This window comes from Tupaia chinensis, unplaced genomic scaffold (genome assembly GCF_000334495.1).
Source record: "Tupaia chinensis unplaced genomic scaffold, TupChi_1.0 Scaffold144045_1, whole genome shotgun sequence".
Lineage (NCBI taxonomy): Eukaryota > Metazoa > Chordata > Mammalia > Scandentia > Tupaiidae > Tupaia > Tupaia belangeri.
In genome coordinates, this window is record NW_006203897.1 from 1,186,175 (window position 1) to 1,200,009 (window position 13,835).

The 13,835-nt window shown below is 44.2% G+C and overlaps 1 protein-coding gene and 1 long non-coding RNA gene across 2 annotated transcripts in view; one reads left to right on the forward strand and one right to left on the reverse strand.

Annotated features, from left to right (window-relative positions):
• Window positions 1-6: 6 nt before the first annotated feature.
• LOC114005581 (uncharacterized) lies at window positions 7-523 on the forward strand. The gene is made up of 2 exons (XR_003547418.1): window positions 7-217; window positions 418-523. It is a non-coding gene; the product is annotated as an uncharacterized LOC114005581 (long non-coding RNA).
• FLT1 (fms related receptor tyrosine kinase 1) overlaps window positions 236-13,835 on the reverse strand; it is a 178,965-nt gene continuing 165,365 nt past the window's right edge. The window contains exons 25-29 of the mRNA XM_014583107.2: window positions 12,797-12,902; window positions 12,405-12,547; window positions 9,191-9,275; window positions 7,479-7,573; window positions 236-901 (exon numbers count right to left, since the gene is read on the reverse strand). Of these exons, the coding sequence (XP_014438593.1) occupies window positions 700-901; window positions 7,479-7,573; window positions 9,191-9,275; window positions 12,405-12,547; window positions 12,797-12,902 (631 nt within the window). The 3' untranslated portion in view covers window positions 236-699. The remainder of the gene's footprint in view (window positions 902-7,478; window positions 7,574-9,190; window positions 9,276-12,404; window positions 12,548-12,796; window positions 12,903-13,835) is intronic.

The following is a 13,835-nucleotide window of genomic DNA, read 5'->3' on the forward strand; positions in this document are numbered from 1 at the left end:
CTTTCCCTTTTTTCCCTTTTCTTCCTTACATGTCTAAAGCCTGCCCCAGGACTCAAGAGATGCCAAGTAGCCAGCTAGCGACCTCTAGAACCCAAGGGTGTACTGCCCTATGGTTCTAGGCTCCGGGGTTGGCCCAGAGGCATCTACACTGCATGATTGCTGCAGCTTCTGAATCATCCTGGTCCTGTGTGCCCTGAGGTCTCAGGGGTTGGCGCAGGTAAGTCACTGGGCTTCTAAAGCCTGCCCCAGGACTCAAGAGATGCCAAGTAGCCAGCTAGCGACCTCTAGAACCCAAGGGTGTACTGCCCTATGGTTCTAGGCTCCGGGGTTGGCCCAGAGGCATCTACACTGCATGATTGCTGCAGCTTCTGAATCATCCTGGTCCTGTGTGCCCTGAGGTCTCAGGGGTTGGCGCAGGTAAGTCACTGGGCTTAGAACGGATTTCTCCAACACGGTGAGTGAATGTTATGAGGATTTAGCAGTAGTGTTCTTCACTTGTCACTATTTCTCTATGTATTTGGGGTTACATTCTTGTTAGTCACAACATTTTCAAAAGCACTATTAAAAAATCACAAAAAGCAGCTGGCTCCTGTGGAAAGGTAAAGGTGTAAACTTACATACGCATAATACTGGCAAAAGCTAATTTCTGGGGGGTATAAATACACATGTGCTCTTAGAAATAAGGCTTTGTGTCAGACTTCAGACAGGCGGGGTGGAGTACAAGACCACCGAGTTGTAGTCGGGGGGAGGAGAGCAACACGAAATCTTCTTTTCCAGCTCTGAGTGGTCGTATGTAAATCTGCGCTTGCCCTTGTTGACGTGCCCACAGCTGGGGTGGCAGAAAGCAGGCCTGGTGATGTCAGAAAGCCCCGACTCCTTACTTTTACTGGTTACTCTCAAGCTAGAAAAGAGAAGAAGGAAAAAAAAAAAAATCAAATTTCAAAATTGGCTTCTCAAAAACAAACATTGAAATCCACTCTTTCTTAGTTATCTGCTCAGACCTGTCCTAGAGTTAGTTATTGGAGCCTATCTCAATCTCTGATTAGAATTTCCTTGTTTTACAGCAGCAAGCTGTCTCCCTAATACCACCAGGGTAGAAAGATGCATTCCAGTGGCTGGAGGTGGATTGTAGGATTAGGTGATACAGATCCTTAACTCCAGGTGGAAAATAACTCTTAAGACGAGGGTTCAGTCCTTTGCTACACTTGGGTCCAATAGCTTCTGTGCTGGGCTGAAAAATGCCTCCTGCCCTTGCAAAAAAAGATACCCATGTCAAGTCCCTTGGCCCTGTGAATAGCACCTTCTATGGCAAAAGACTAAATACTACTTCATATATCAAAAGTTATGATTAAGCCAAGGATCTTAAGAGGAGGAGTTTATCCTGAATTATCCGGGTGGGTCCTAAATACATGTGTCCATAAATACGGAGAGGCAGAGGGTGATTTGTGACCTTGAGAGGAGGAGGCCATGGCAAGATAGAACAGAGAGATGCTGCCACAAGCCAAGGGATGCTTATAGCCACCAGCAGCTTTAGAAGAGGCAAGGGATGAACTCTCTTTTCCCTTATGGTGCACCTCAGAATCTTTCTAGTGCCCTCTCCTGTCAACATGTTTTGCATAAAAATAATTAATTCGATTTTTCCATGAACTTTTTGAGGTCCCTCATAGAGCTTCACACACAGGTTAGTACTATTGTTTCCCAGTCAGACTTGTGTTCTAGGAGAGAGAACTTTGTAATTCATTGAACTATATGTATCAGTAGCAAGGCTCAAAGGTGGAAGAACTTGTGTGTGGGTTCTATGTGTTATATCCAGGCTGAGACAAGATACTGGAGGAAGAAGAGCTTCTCTTATCTTCTTATATTTGTTTGCATGTTTTTGGTTTAATAACAGCTGGGATGAGGGAGAGAACCTCATGGGTCACATTAGTTACGCTGGTCTGGGCTAACAAGTCCATGTTCTATGTTTGTCTCAGAGTAGAGAATACAATTTATGGCCAATGAGCCAATGAAAAGAGGCTCACAGTTTGAGTGGCAGAGTGTGGCCTGGTGATGTCAGAAGGTCCTGATTTCATTTACTGGTTACTCTTACACTAAAGGAAGAAGGAGGGACCAGCAGGTGGTGTGGTGGTTAAGATGCTGGACTCCCATATGGCTGACCATGGTTTAAGTCCCAGACCTGGTGGCTTGCTTTCTCACTATCTCTTTCTCTCTCTCTGTCTATGTCTGGTCAAATTAAACAAAAATAATAACAAATGAAATTAAATACATAAATAATTATTTTTTAAAAAAGAAGGAGAGGAGAGGAGAGGAAGAAAGGAAAGGAAGGATGGAAATTAAGTGTACAAAATTGGTTCCTCAAAAACAAAAGAAAATTGGTTTTCTTTTCTTCAAAAGAGGTATAATTAAAAGTAGCCATCCATTTTCTCAAGTGTTCAAACCAGAAAACAAAAGGGCAAGTTATCCCACTCTCCTTTTATCCACTCATCCCTCGTTGTTATTCTCGATCTTCGATGGCTCTGTTCTGATGCCATCTTCATACTCATGGAAACAAACACGTAGATGCTTGCCTGGAGATGACCCTGTCTTTCCAGTTTACTCGTGGTTGACCAGTTGTGCTAACCATGCTATTTGGAGACATTTGTTGCCATCCTTTGGTTTTTATCAGAGTTCACCAAACTACATTGGCCACCTGTTTGATTTTCATTTTTAAACAAAAACTTTATTGAGATATAATTTACATACTACACAATTCACTTATTTAAAGTGTCCAAGTCAGGGACCAACAGATGGCATAATGGTTAAGTAGCTTGGACTCCCACACAGTTGACTGCAGCGTGTCTCCTTCCACCCACCAGGGTGATTTCTTGCTTTCTGTCTCTGTCTCTGGCAAGAACACATACCCTACAGCAAAAATCTTTCTTAAAAATAAATAAATAAGGGACCAGTAGTTAGCGTAATGGCTATGTCGCTGGACTCCCAGGTAGTTGACCGTGGTTTGCGTCCTGGACCCAGTGGCTTAAAACTCAAGCCGGGCGCGTGTGCATGCATGCCCAAGATCCCAAGAGGAGAATGGAAGAGAAGGGATTGTGGCGTGGCCATCCCCCTGGGGGGTGATTTCGCTCTTTCTGTCTCTCTCTGTCTGTCTGGCGAGTGCATGTGCCCTATAGCAAAAACCTCTCAAAAAAATGAATAAATAAGTAAAGTGTACAAAGTCCGTTTTCAGTGTATATATAAATTGGGCAACCATTAGCACAGTCAATTTTAGAATACCACTCTCACCTTCTATATGGATCTATTAGCAGTCTCTCCTGTTCCCCATACTCACCATCCCCAGCCCTAGGCAGTCACTGATCTACTTTCTGGGTCTCTAGATTTGTCTATTCTGTGCATTCTATATCAGAGGAATCATACAACATGGGATATACTATGACTGGTGTCTTGGACTTAGCACAGTATTTTCAAGGGTCATTTATGTTGTAGCATACGTTAGTACTCTGCTCTTTTTATTAACAAATATTCTATTGTATGAATATACCATGTTTTATTTATCTGACAATTTGTCGATACTTAGGATATTTCTACCTTTGGCTGTTATAATGTTGCTGGGGTGGGGTAAATACATGTGTCCATAAATACGGAGAGGCAGAGGGTGATTTGTGACCTTGAGAGGAGGAGGCCATGGCAAGATAGAACAGAGAGATGCTGCCACAAGCCAAGGGATGCTTATAGCCACCAGCAGCTTTAGAAGAGGCAAGGGATGAACTCTCTTTTCCCTTATGGTGCACCTCAGAATCTTTCTAGTGCCCTCTCCTGTCAACATGTTTTGCATAAAAATAATTAATTCGATTTTTCCATGAACTTTTTGAGGTCCCTCATAGAGCTTCACACACAGGTTAGTACTATTGTTTCCCAGTCAGACTTGTGTTCTAGGAGAGAGAACTTTGTAATTCATTGAACTATATGTATCAGTAGCAAGGCTCAAAGGTGGAAGAACTTGTGTGTGGGTTCTATGTGTTATATCCAGGCTGAGACAAGATACTGGAGGAAGAAGAGCTTCTCTTATCTTCTTATATTTGTTTGCATGTTTTTGGTTTAATAACAGCTGGGATGAGGGAGAGAACCTCATGGGTCACATTAGTTACGCTGGTCTGGGCTAACAAGTCCATGTTCTATGTTTGTCTCAGAGTAGAGAATACAATTTATGGCCAATGAGCCAATGAAAAGAGGCTCACAGTTTGAGTGGCAGAGTGTGGCCTGGTGATGTCAGAAGGTCCTGATTTCATTTACTGGTTACTCTTACACTAAAGGAAGAAGGAGGGACCAGCAGGTGGTGTGGTGGTTAAGATGCTGGACTCCCATATGGCTGACCATGGTTTGAGTCCCAGACCTGGTGGCTTGCTTTCTCACTATCTCTTTCTCTCTCTCTGTCTCTGTCTGGTCAAATTAAACAAAAATAATAACAAATGAAATTAAATACATAAATAATTATTTTTTAAAAAAGAAGGAGAGGAGAGGAGAGGAAGAAAGGAAAGGAAGGATGGAAATTAAGTGTACAAAATTGGTTCCTCAAAAACAAAAGAAAATTGGTTTTCTTTTCTTCAAAAGAGGTATAATTAAAAGTAGCCATCCATTTTCTCAAGTGTTCAAACCAGAAAACAAAAGGGCAAGTTATCCCACTCTCCTTTTATCCACTCATCCCTCGTTGTTATTCTCGATCTTCGATGGCTCTGTTCTGATGCCATCTTCATACTCATGGAAACAAACACGTAGATGCTTGCCTGGAGATGACCCTGTCTTTCCAGTTTACTCGTGGTTGACCAGTTGTGCTAACCATGCTATTTGGAGACATTTGTTGCCATCCTTTGGTTTTTATCAGAGTTCACCAAACTACATTGGCCACCTGTTTGATTTTCATTTTTAAACAAAAACTTTATTGAGATATAATTTACATACTACACAATTCACTTATTTAAAGTGTCCAAGTCAGGGACCAACAGATGGCATAATGGTTAAGTAGCTTGGACTCCCACACAGTTGACTGCAGCGTGTCTCCTTCCACCCACCAGGGTGATTTCTTGCTTTCTGTCTCTGTCTCTGGCAAGAACACATACCCTACAGCAAAAATCTTTCTTAAAAATAAATAAATAAGGGACCAGTAGTTAGCGTAATGGCTATGTCGCTGGACTCCCAGGTAGTTGACCGTGGTTTGCGTCCTGGACCCAGTGGCTTAAAACTCAAGCCGGGCGCGTGTGCATGCATGCCCAAGATCCCAAGAGGAGAATGGAAGAGAAGGGATTGTGGCGTGGCCATCCCCCTGGGGGGTGATTTCGCTCTTTCTGTCTCTCTCTGTCTGTCTGGCGAGTGCATGTGCCCTATAGCAAAAACCTCTCAAAAAAATGAATAAATAAGTAAAGTGTACAAAGTCCGTTTTCAGTGTATATATAAATTGGGCAACCATTAGCACAGTCAATTTTAGAATACCACTCTCACCTTCTATATGGATCTATTAGCAGTCTCTCCTGTTCCCCATACTCACCATCCCCAGCCCTAGGCAGTCACTGATCTACTTTCTGGGTCTCTAGATTTGTCTATTCTGTGCATTCTATATCAGAGGAATCATACAACATGGGATATACTATGACTGGTGTCTTGGACTTAGCACAGTATTTTCAAGGGTCATTTATGTTGTAGCATACGTTAGTACTCTGCTCTTTTTATTAACAAATATTCTATTGTATGAATATACCATGTTTTATTTATCTGACAATTTGTCGATACTTAGGATATTTCTACCTTTGGCTGTTATAATGTTGCTGGGGTGGGGGCAGCAGGTGGCATGGTGTTTAAGGCACTGGACTCCCACATGGCCAACTGCAGTTCGAGTCCCAGATCTGGCAGCTTGCTTTCTCACTTTCCCTCTTGCTCACTCTCTTTTTCTTTCACTTTATCCCTCTCTGGTCAAATTTAACTAACTAAATAAATAAATAAAAGTTTAATAAAGTAATTATTTAAAAATAAAGGTTGCTGTGAACATTCATGTACAAGTTTTTGTATGGACATAAATGCCCATTTCTCTTAGGTATATATGTAGAAGCGAAGTTCCTTGGTCGTTGAGTAACTATTCAGCAATTGAGCAACTGCTAGAGTATTTCACAGAGCGACTACACCACTTTGCATTTCTGCCAGCATTGTGATTTCTCTACATCCTCACATACACTGGTTTTTTGATCCTAGCCAACCTCATGGGTGTGAAGTAGTATCTTATGGTGGCTTGATTTGCATTTTCCTGATGGCTAATACTGTTGAGCATTTCTCATGGACTCATTGGCCATGCCCACCTTTTCAGTAGGTAAGTTTATTGGAACATAACCACGTTTATTTATTTATTTTGGAGAGGTTTTTGTTATAGGGCGCATGCGCTCGCCAGACAGACAGACAGAGATAGAGAGACAGAAAGCGAGAAATCACCCCCCAGGGGGGGATGGTTGCGCCGCAACCCCTTCTCCTTCATTCACCTCTTGGGATCTTGGGCACGCATGCACACGCGCTCGGCATGAGTTTTAAGCCACGGGGTCCGGGATGTGAACCGCGGTCGACTACGTGGGAGTCCAGCAACATAGCCATTACGCTAACTGCTGGTTCCCACCACGTTTATTTATTGACTTTGGGTGCTTTTCTACTACAATGGCAGAGTTGAACAGCTGTTTACCACTGGTCCTTTGAGAAAACATCTGTTGGGCCTTGATTCAGATGAAAGAAGAGCAGTTTCTGCCTTTGGGTCAGAAAAGGCCAGGCATTTGAACCAGGCAAGGAAGGAACACCTGACAGGACCATCCTTTCAGTCCAGCTAGTAGAGATTAGCATAGAGCAACTGGAGGGCCACACAGAGCTAGTGGGTTATAACGCATGAGCCTAATTGTCACAGTGTAGGCTAGTATGGAGCTGGCTGGTTAATCAAGCCAGGGGTTCATGGAGAAATCTTCGAGTAAGCAAAGGGTGCTGGGATCAATAGGAAGCAGAGAGTCCTTCATTTGGAAGGGTTGAGTTCTCAGGATGGCATGTCTTATGCCTGGAAGACAGCTCTGTGGCTCCTCCTGTAAAAACCCTGCTGCTCCAGGGTGGAGTAAGGGCAACCATTCTCTCCCATCCCCATAGGCTTCTCTCCACCTGCATCATTCACAAGTGGGCAGAGTGGGCTCCTCCTAAGGTGCTGTGCTTCGTGCGTTTGCCTGTCTTCGCAGTGAATTTCTGCACGCTTTCTCCTCTTACTCTTTTCCCTCACATCCTTGTGTGTGTGTCTGGTTTTATGCCCCTTTTACCCCCTGTGTGTGTAGAGGTGCTTTTCTGCAATGCCTGAACACTCAAGTTCAAGAGAGAAGTCCATGACCCTCAAATATCCCCAACTCAACCACCTTCTCTGGCGTCTTCCTTCGCACCCCTCCACCAATGATCACAGGAAAAACACTCAGCTTTCTTACTCAATCTTTAGGGAGGCCTTGGGTTTGCTTTCAATCCAGGTGAAGCGTTTCAACAAGGGCGATGCCAGCAGAGAGCTGCTGTCCATCCGGTAATCCTGGTGGGGAAGGAGGAGAAAGGTTACATCATTGCATGGCCCAGAGGGTCGACGCCAAGTCTGGGGATGATATTGAGATGTCCCTCTGAGGGCACTCCTAGCTCTGCCCTCCCCCTCTACAGTCCCCATCTCCTGGGCCAGCATTTTCTCCAAATTGGCAACTACAAACTTGGTCGAGAAATGCTTATTTCCAGGGACTATGAGGTCCTTATGCCTGCAGGTGAAGTAAACAAACTAACAAAAGTAAAAATTGCAGGTAATTAAGTAAGGATTTTCTATAATCAACTTTTATGTGAATTACTGCATAAGTATATTAAAATTAATTCTGGCAGGTTAAAACTGGCAATGGGTATCCTATTACTTGCTAGTGATGATGTATAAAAGTTCTGAGAACTTACAAAGCCATGGTCCATTGTTTTGGACTTTGCAAGCCTTCCTTGGTCATAATTCCTAGCTATTCTATTTCCCCATTCGTTCATCTTGAGCACTGAGTTTGGTGCGGTCTCTGCCTTACTGTGTTAATATAGCATGTTCCAGCATAACCCAGTAAGTAGATTCCACACTTCGTTCCTGCCACCCTTTGAGGTTCTCACATGGCTGTGTTCATAGCTGTAATGATCAGTAACCATCTAATCAAAGAAAGACACTGTCATAATTCACCCCTGCTTCAGAGTGAGGAGGGTAAAGGTCAAGAGAATCTTCTGTGCTTTGCTCCGTGGTTCCCTGAATTGTGAAACGAATGTACCACACAGCAAAACACATTTTCAGCCACTTTGCCTTTGTGTTCTGTAGCTTATTTGCAATGCTTTACATTTTTAAATTATATCTTGTTTATCTGATACCGAAAAGGTTTCGGAGTCTTTCATAGTGACTGCTTGTTCAAGGCCACCCCAATTGTGGTGCTCACCTTCCTATGTCATCAGGTTGTATCTTTATGAGATACAACCTTCACCAACGCTTCTCAAACTTGAATTTGCACAAGAATCCTCGGGATCTGAGGCAGAGTCTAACTGGGAGAAAGTGGGTCCTGACAGTGGGCATTTCTGGCCAGCCCCTAGGTTGTGGCTTCTCTGGAGCTCACGCTTTGAGTCTAAGGTCTGTAGTCCTGCCCAGTCCTCCCTAACCTTCATCTCTTTAAAACGGCTGGTGCAGGTCTCTTGTATATCTGACTGTACTTGCTTCCCCCAGTGTGGCTGGATAGGAACCCGGCAGTTCAGCCTGCAGAACCTCAGGAGGAAGGGTCACAGACTGAGTTCTTCCAGATTCAATGCTACTCTTAAAAGAATGCTCTCTGTTACATCACAGGGCCCAGCCACAGCTAAGAGTTGTTCTATTACTCTGAAAGCAAGGATGCATCGCTGACAGCCAGGCAGCTTATAAGCACATAATGACACTTCCTAAAGCACTATATTCCTACCAGGTGAGGACTTGGACCCCAGAATGAATTCTGCATCCTTTTCAAACCAAAGAATATTTTCAGATTAGCTTTGCATAGCTACGTCTGCCTGTCAGCCCCCCTGCCGTTGTCATTTTAGCCACCATCGGTGGAGCTGGTGCTTGGATGGAGGCTGTGAATGGTCTGCCAGGTGCACTGAGTAGCTTCACCTCATGACTTACATCCAGCACAGAGGTGGCATTTGGTGAAAGTTCTTCAAATGTTTTGATTCTTTCCAGGCTCATGAATTTGAAAGCGTTTACATATCTAATAAAGAAGCAGAAAGAATAGTCAAGACAGGAAAATGCATCCAGCTTTGCTTAGTCAGGAGACTGTGGGCCCTGTATCCCAGCTACATTGAACAACATGGAGGAGGAATTGCCTAACTCCTGAAGCTTGAATTTCCCTGCTGTGAACCTCTGGGAATCCTCATGGTACATGGCTATCAATTTACATTCCATAGTTTCAGGCAGAACCCTGGAAGAACCCATTCTAGTTCCCTGTGGAATTAGAAAATAGTGGGCCTAGGGACCAGCAGTTGGCATAATGGCTACATCACTGTACTCCCATGTAGTTGACTGCAGTTCAAGTCCCGAACCCGGTGGCTTAAACTCACGTGGGGCACGTGTGCATGTGTGCCCAAGCTCCCGAAAGGAGAAAGGAGGAGAAGGGACTGCGGCATAGCCATCCCCCTGGGGGGTGATTTCTCACTTTCTGCCTCTCTCTGTCTCTGTCTTTCTGGTGAGCACACGCGCCCTATAGCAAAAACCTCTCCAAAAAGAAAAAAGAAAAAGAAAAAACGTTGGGCCTAAAGGAGACATGAGGCATCCTCTCTGAATGCCCTCTGGTACAAAGGACAGAAACGATGCCCAGGGGACTAAGAAGGAATTCTATTTATCATTTATGGCTGCCTGCTTCCTAAAAGGATGTGAAGTAACAAAATGTCAAGGTTGTATAGCTGATTTAACGACCTAGTTAGGTGCCAAGGCCGGTCTTGTATTAATATATTCTAGACTGTGACTATGGACTGGGAGAGATGGGTAGTACTGGGGGCCAGCCCTGTTGTGCAGGAGTTACATGCCGTGCAGGAGGAGATGGATTCCGTGTGGCCAACCGTAGTTCGAATCTTGGCCCTGATAGCTTGAAAAACATACCAGGCATAGGTCAATGCATGTCCAAAATGCTGACAGGATGGAGAAATGGAGAAGAAAAGACTGCGGCATGGCCACACCCCATTGTGGGGTGCTGTCTCTCTCTCTCTTTCTCTCCTTCCCACCCCAGCCTTTGGTGAGTCTGTGTGCCACCTGGCAATTAAAATAAAAAGAAATGTATAACAAAAGATTTCTCTGTGACTACCTGCTGACTTGTGTGGATGATCTATTAGGAAAGACAATCAGTGATACCTGCTGTGTGGCTACTACCCCCGGGCAAGTTCAGCTACTGATTGCACTTTTCAGTCTGATAGTCGGTCACCCTCTGCAGGGCCACCGTGCAGGCAGGCCTCTATTGGGCCTAAGGCTAATATTAGAAGAGTCTAAATAACTCTTGACACTGTAACCCCACTGCCTCCCCATTACTAACCCTACCAAACTATGCTAATTTATTTGATCCACGCTAGCTTTCTTATCTTTAAAAAAGGATGATTTATCTGCATCAGCTCCTTGGTCTGGGCGTGAGTCATGAGCAGTGATTCTGACCAGTCATCTGTTACGACTCTCTGGTTCCTCCTGGATTTTTCTGAAGCCCATCATAGACACAGTCAGGTTTTTCCAACTGTGGTAGGTCTTCCTCCTGCCTTCCCTGGTGGCTGAACTTGAGGGTTATACCTACTGCAGGAGAAGATGCTAGAAAGCCTCAGGACAGTCTAAGTGTGCTAAAAGGAGTCCTAACTGCATAGGGCATGGGGGGGGGTGTGGGGGGAAGGATCAGAACTCTTGGGTTAGAAACCATTCTGCTGCTTTTCAGCCATCAATAAATATCTGTCTCCTTGTCCCTGTTCCAGTTTCCTTTGCAGTCATGCAAAATATGTTACTTTGTTAGGTAAGGGGAAAAAATCCAGTTTTGCTTAGTTTTATCTAAGGTCTCATAAAAAAGCCAATGCAAGGGGACCAGCAGATGGCATAATGGTTATGTCACTGGACTTCCACATAGTTGACTGTGGTTTGAGTCCTAGATCCTGCAGCTTGAAACTCACGCTGGATACATGTGCATGTGTGCCCAAAATCCTAAAAGGAAAATGGAGAAGGGATTGTGGCATAGCCATCCCCCTGAAGGGATGATTCCTCTCTTTCCATCTCTGGCTCTCTCTGTCTCGCCTGCGAGCATTTACATGCACCCTATAGCAGAAATCTCTCTCAAGAAAAAAAAATAAATAAAGCCAATGTGATGGGAGAAGAAATGGGAAGAAAGGGTTGTTCTAGAATAAGACTGATGAAGGAAACATGTTATTCTTAATTGGATCCCACTTTTTTAAAAAGAAAGTGTAGCAGATATTTGGGAGAAATTGTGGAAATTCGATTAGCTGATATTAAGGAATTCCTGTGGTGTGATAATCCTGGTGTGCAGGACCAGCAGATGGCATAGTGGTTACATCGCTGGACTCTCGCATGGCCAACTGTATTCAAGTCCCAGACCCAGTGGTTTGAAAATCACACCCAGCATGTGTCATGCATACCCAAGAACCTGGGAGGAAAATGGAGGAGAGAGATTGTGGCAGGGCCATCCCCTCTGGGGGGGTGGGGGGTGATTTCTCACTTTCCCTTTCACTGTCTCTGTCTCTCCACCACCCACCCCAAACCCTCCCTGCAAGCACATGCACCCTAAGGCAAAAATAAAAACAAAAAACTAAAAATCTTGGTGTGGTTATCTAGGAGAATGTCTGGGTAATATGTATACCAAAGTATGCAGGAGCAAGTGTTATAATGCCTTGAGTCCTCTTTAAGATGGGTCAGCAAAAAGAAACAGAGTATATAAACAAAATAGGGCAAAATGTCAGCAGTAGCTGAATTTAAAATGTGGGCATATGGGTGATTATAAAATTCTTCCTTTGCTTATTTTTCTTCCTTATTTTACATTAAAAAATATTTGAGGAGGGGCCCAGCAGATGGTGTATTGTTGGACTGTGGCTCAGGTCGTGAACTGGATGGTTTGAAAATCACACCGGGTATGTGTGCATGCATACCCAAGATCCAGGAGGAGAATGGAGGAGAAAGGACTGCAGTGTGGCCATGCCTACAGGGGATGATTTCTAACTTTCCCTCTCACTGTCTGTGTGTTTCTCTCCAGAGAGCACACATGCCCTATGACAAGAAAAACCTCTAAAACAAAACAAAACAAAATTGGGGGAGAGAGTTAATTTTGCAACTTTGTGACTGGAGTTGGGGGAGGAAATCTTACCTGACATCATCAGAGCTTCCTGAATTAAACGTTGGAGCTGAAATGCCTTCCTTGAAGAAGTCCTCAGAAAAGGTAGGAGTTGAGTATGTAAACCCGCTGTTCCCGGTCAGTATGGCGTTTAGTGGGATGTAGTCTTTGCCATCCTACAATTGCAAAGACAGAGGTCTACTAGCGCAAACTTCTACCTGGACCAGTTTCTGTGAAGCACTGTGTCAGCTTCAACTCTGTCACTTGCACAATCTCAGTTGTGTTTTGAAAGGAAAGATTCTACACACACACATGCACACACACTTTTTTATTGCTTATCTCAACTATTGTAATAGCTCTTAAATGAATTTACATTCAAAGGCATTTATTTGGTCTTCTGATATTCTTGATAAATTTAGCTTTACCTGTTGAACATTCGCTTGAAGCAAATCGCCTAGCTTTTCCACAAGTTCTGCAAACCTTGGTCTTTCTTTTGGGTCTTTGTGCCAGCAGTCCAACATGATCTGATAGCTATTGGGTGAAAACACAACAGAAACAGAGCAGCGATGATTATATAGATCACTCTGTGCCACCAGGTGTCATTATACGTGCAAGAGCATTGCTTTCTGTAGTATGTGACATCATTTCTAAACTGGGGTCTGTAGTACCAACTCATAAAAGGTGCGGCTGGCAGCAGGAAATGGATGTTCACCAAGGCGGACTAACCCACCAACCCTCCAGAGCAGGGCATGTCCTTAAAAGTTAAAAATGTTCATACAGCCCAGCCTAGCTGGTGCAGTCCATAGCATACTGGACTGAAGTGCTGGAAGCCACATGTCCAACGAGGTATGGATCCCAGACTGACCTGGAACACACTGGGCATGCTCGTGGGTGCTCACGATACTGAGGGGAAAGGAGCTCATGAACGATGAGACCCTGTCTGGGGTGTCTTTCTTTTTCTTTCTTTTGGGTATATACACACATTCTCTATCATGAATAAAATAAACTTGAAAGAAAAGTTAATAGAGCCACAAACTGAATGGACAAATAGTCTGTGGTATTTAATTATCTTAGGTTGCAACAAAGGTTGACTTGAACCATTTCCTAAAAGGCTTGTGTGGGCCAGCCGGTGGAGTAGTGGTTAAGGTGGCTGGATCCCACATAGCCAACAGAGTGGTTCAAGTCCCAGATCTGGTGGTTTTAAAAAAATACCAGGTGCTGGGATCAGCCATTAGCATAATGGTTATGTCGCTGAACTCCCATGGAGTCCACCGCAGTTCAAGTCCCGGACCCGGTGCTTAAACTTACGCAAGGTGTATGTGCGTGCATGCCCAAGATCCCAAGAGGAGAATGGAGGAGAAGGGATTGTGGCATGGTCATCCCCCCTGGGGACTGATTTCTCACTTTCTGTCTCTCTGTCTCTCTCTGTCTTTCTGGCGAGCTCACGTGCCCTATAGCAAAAAC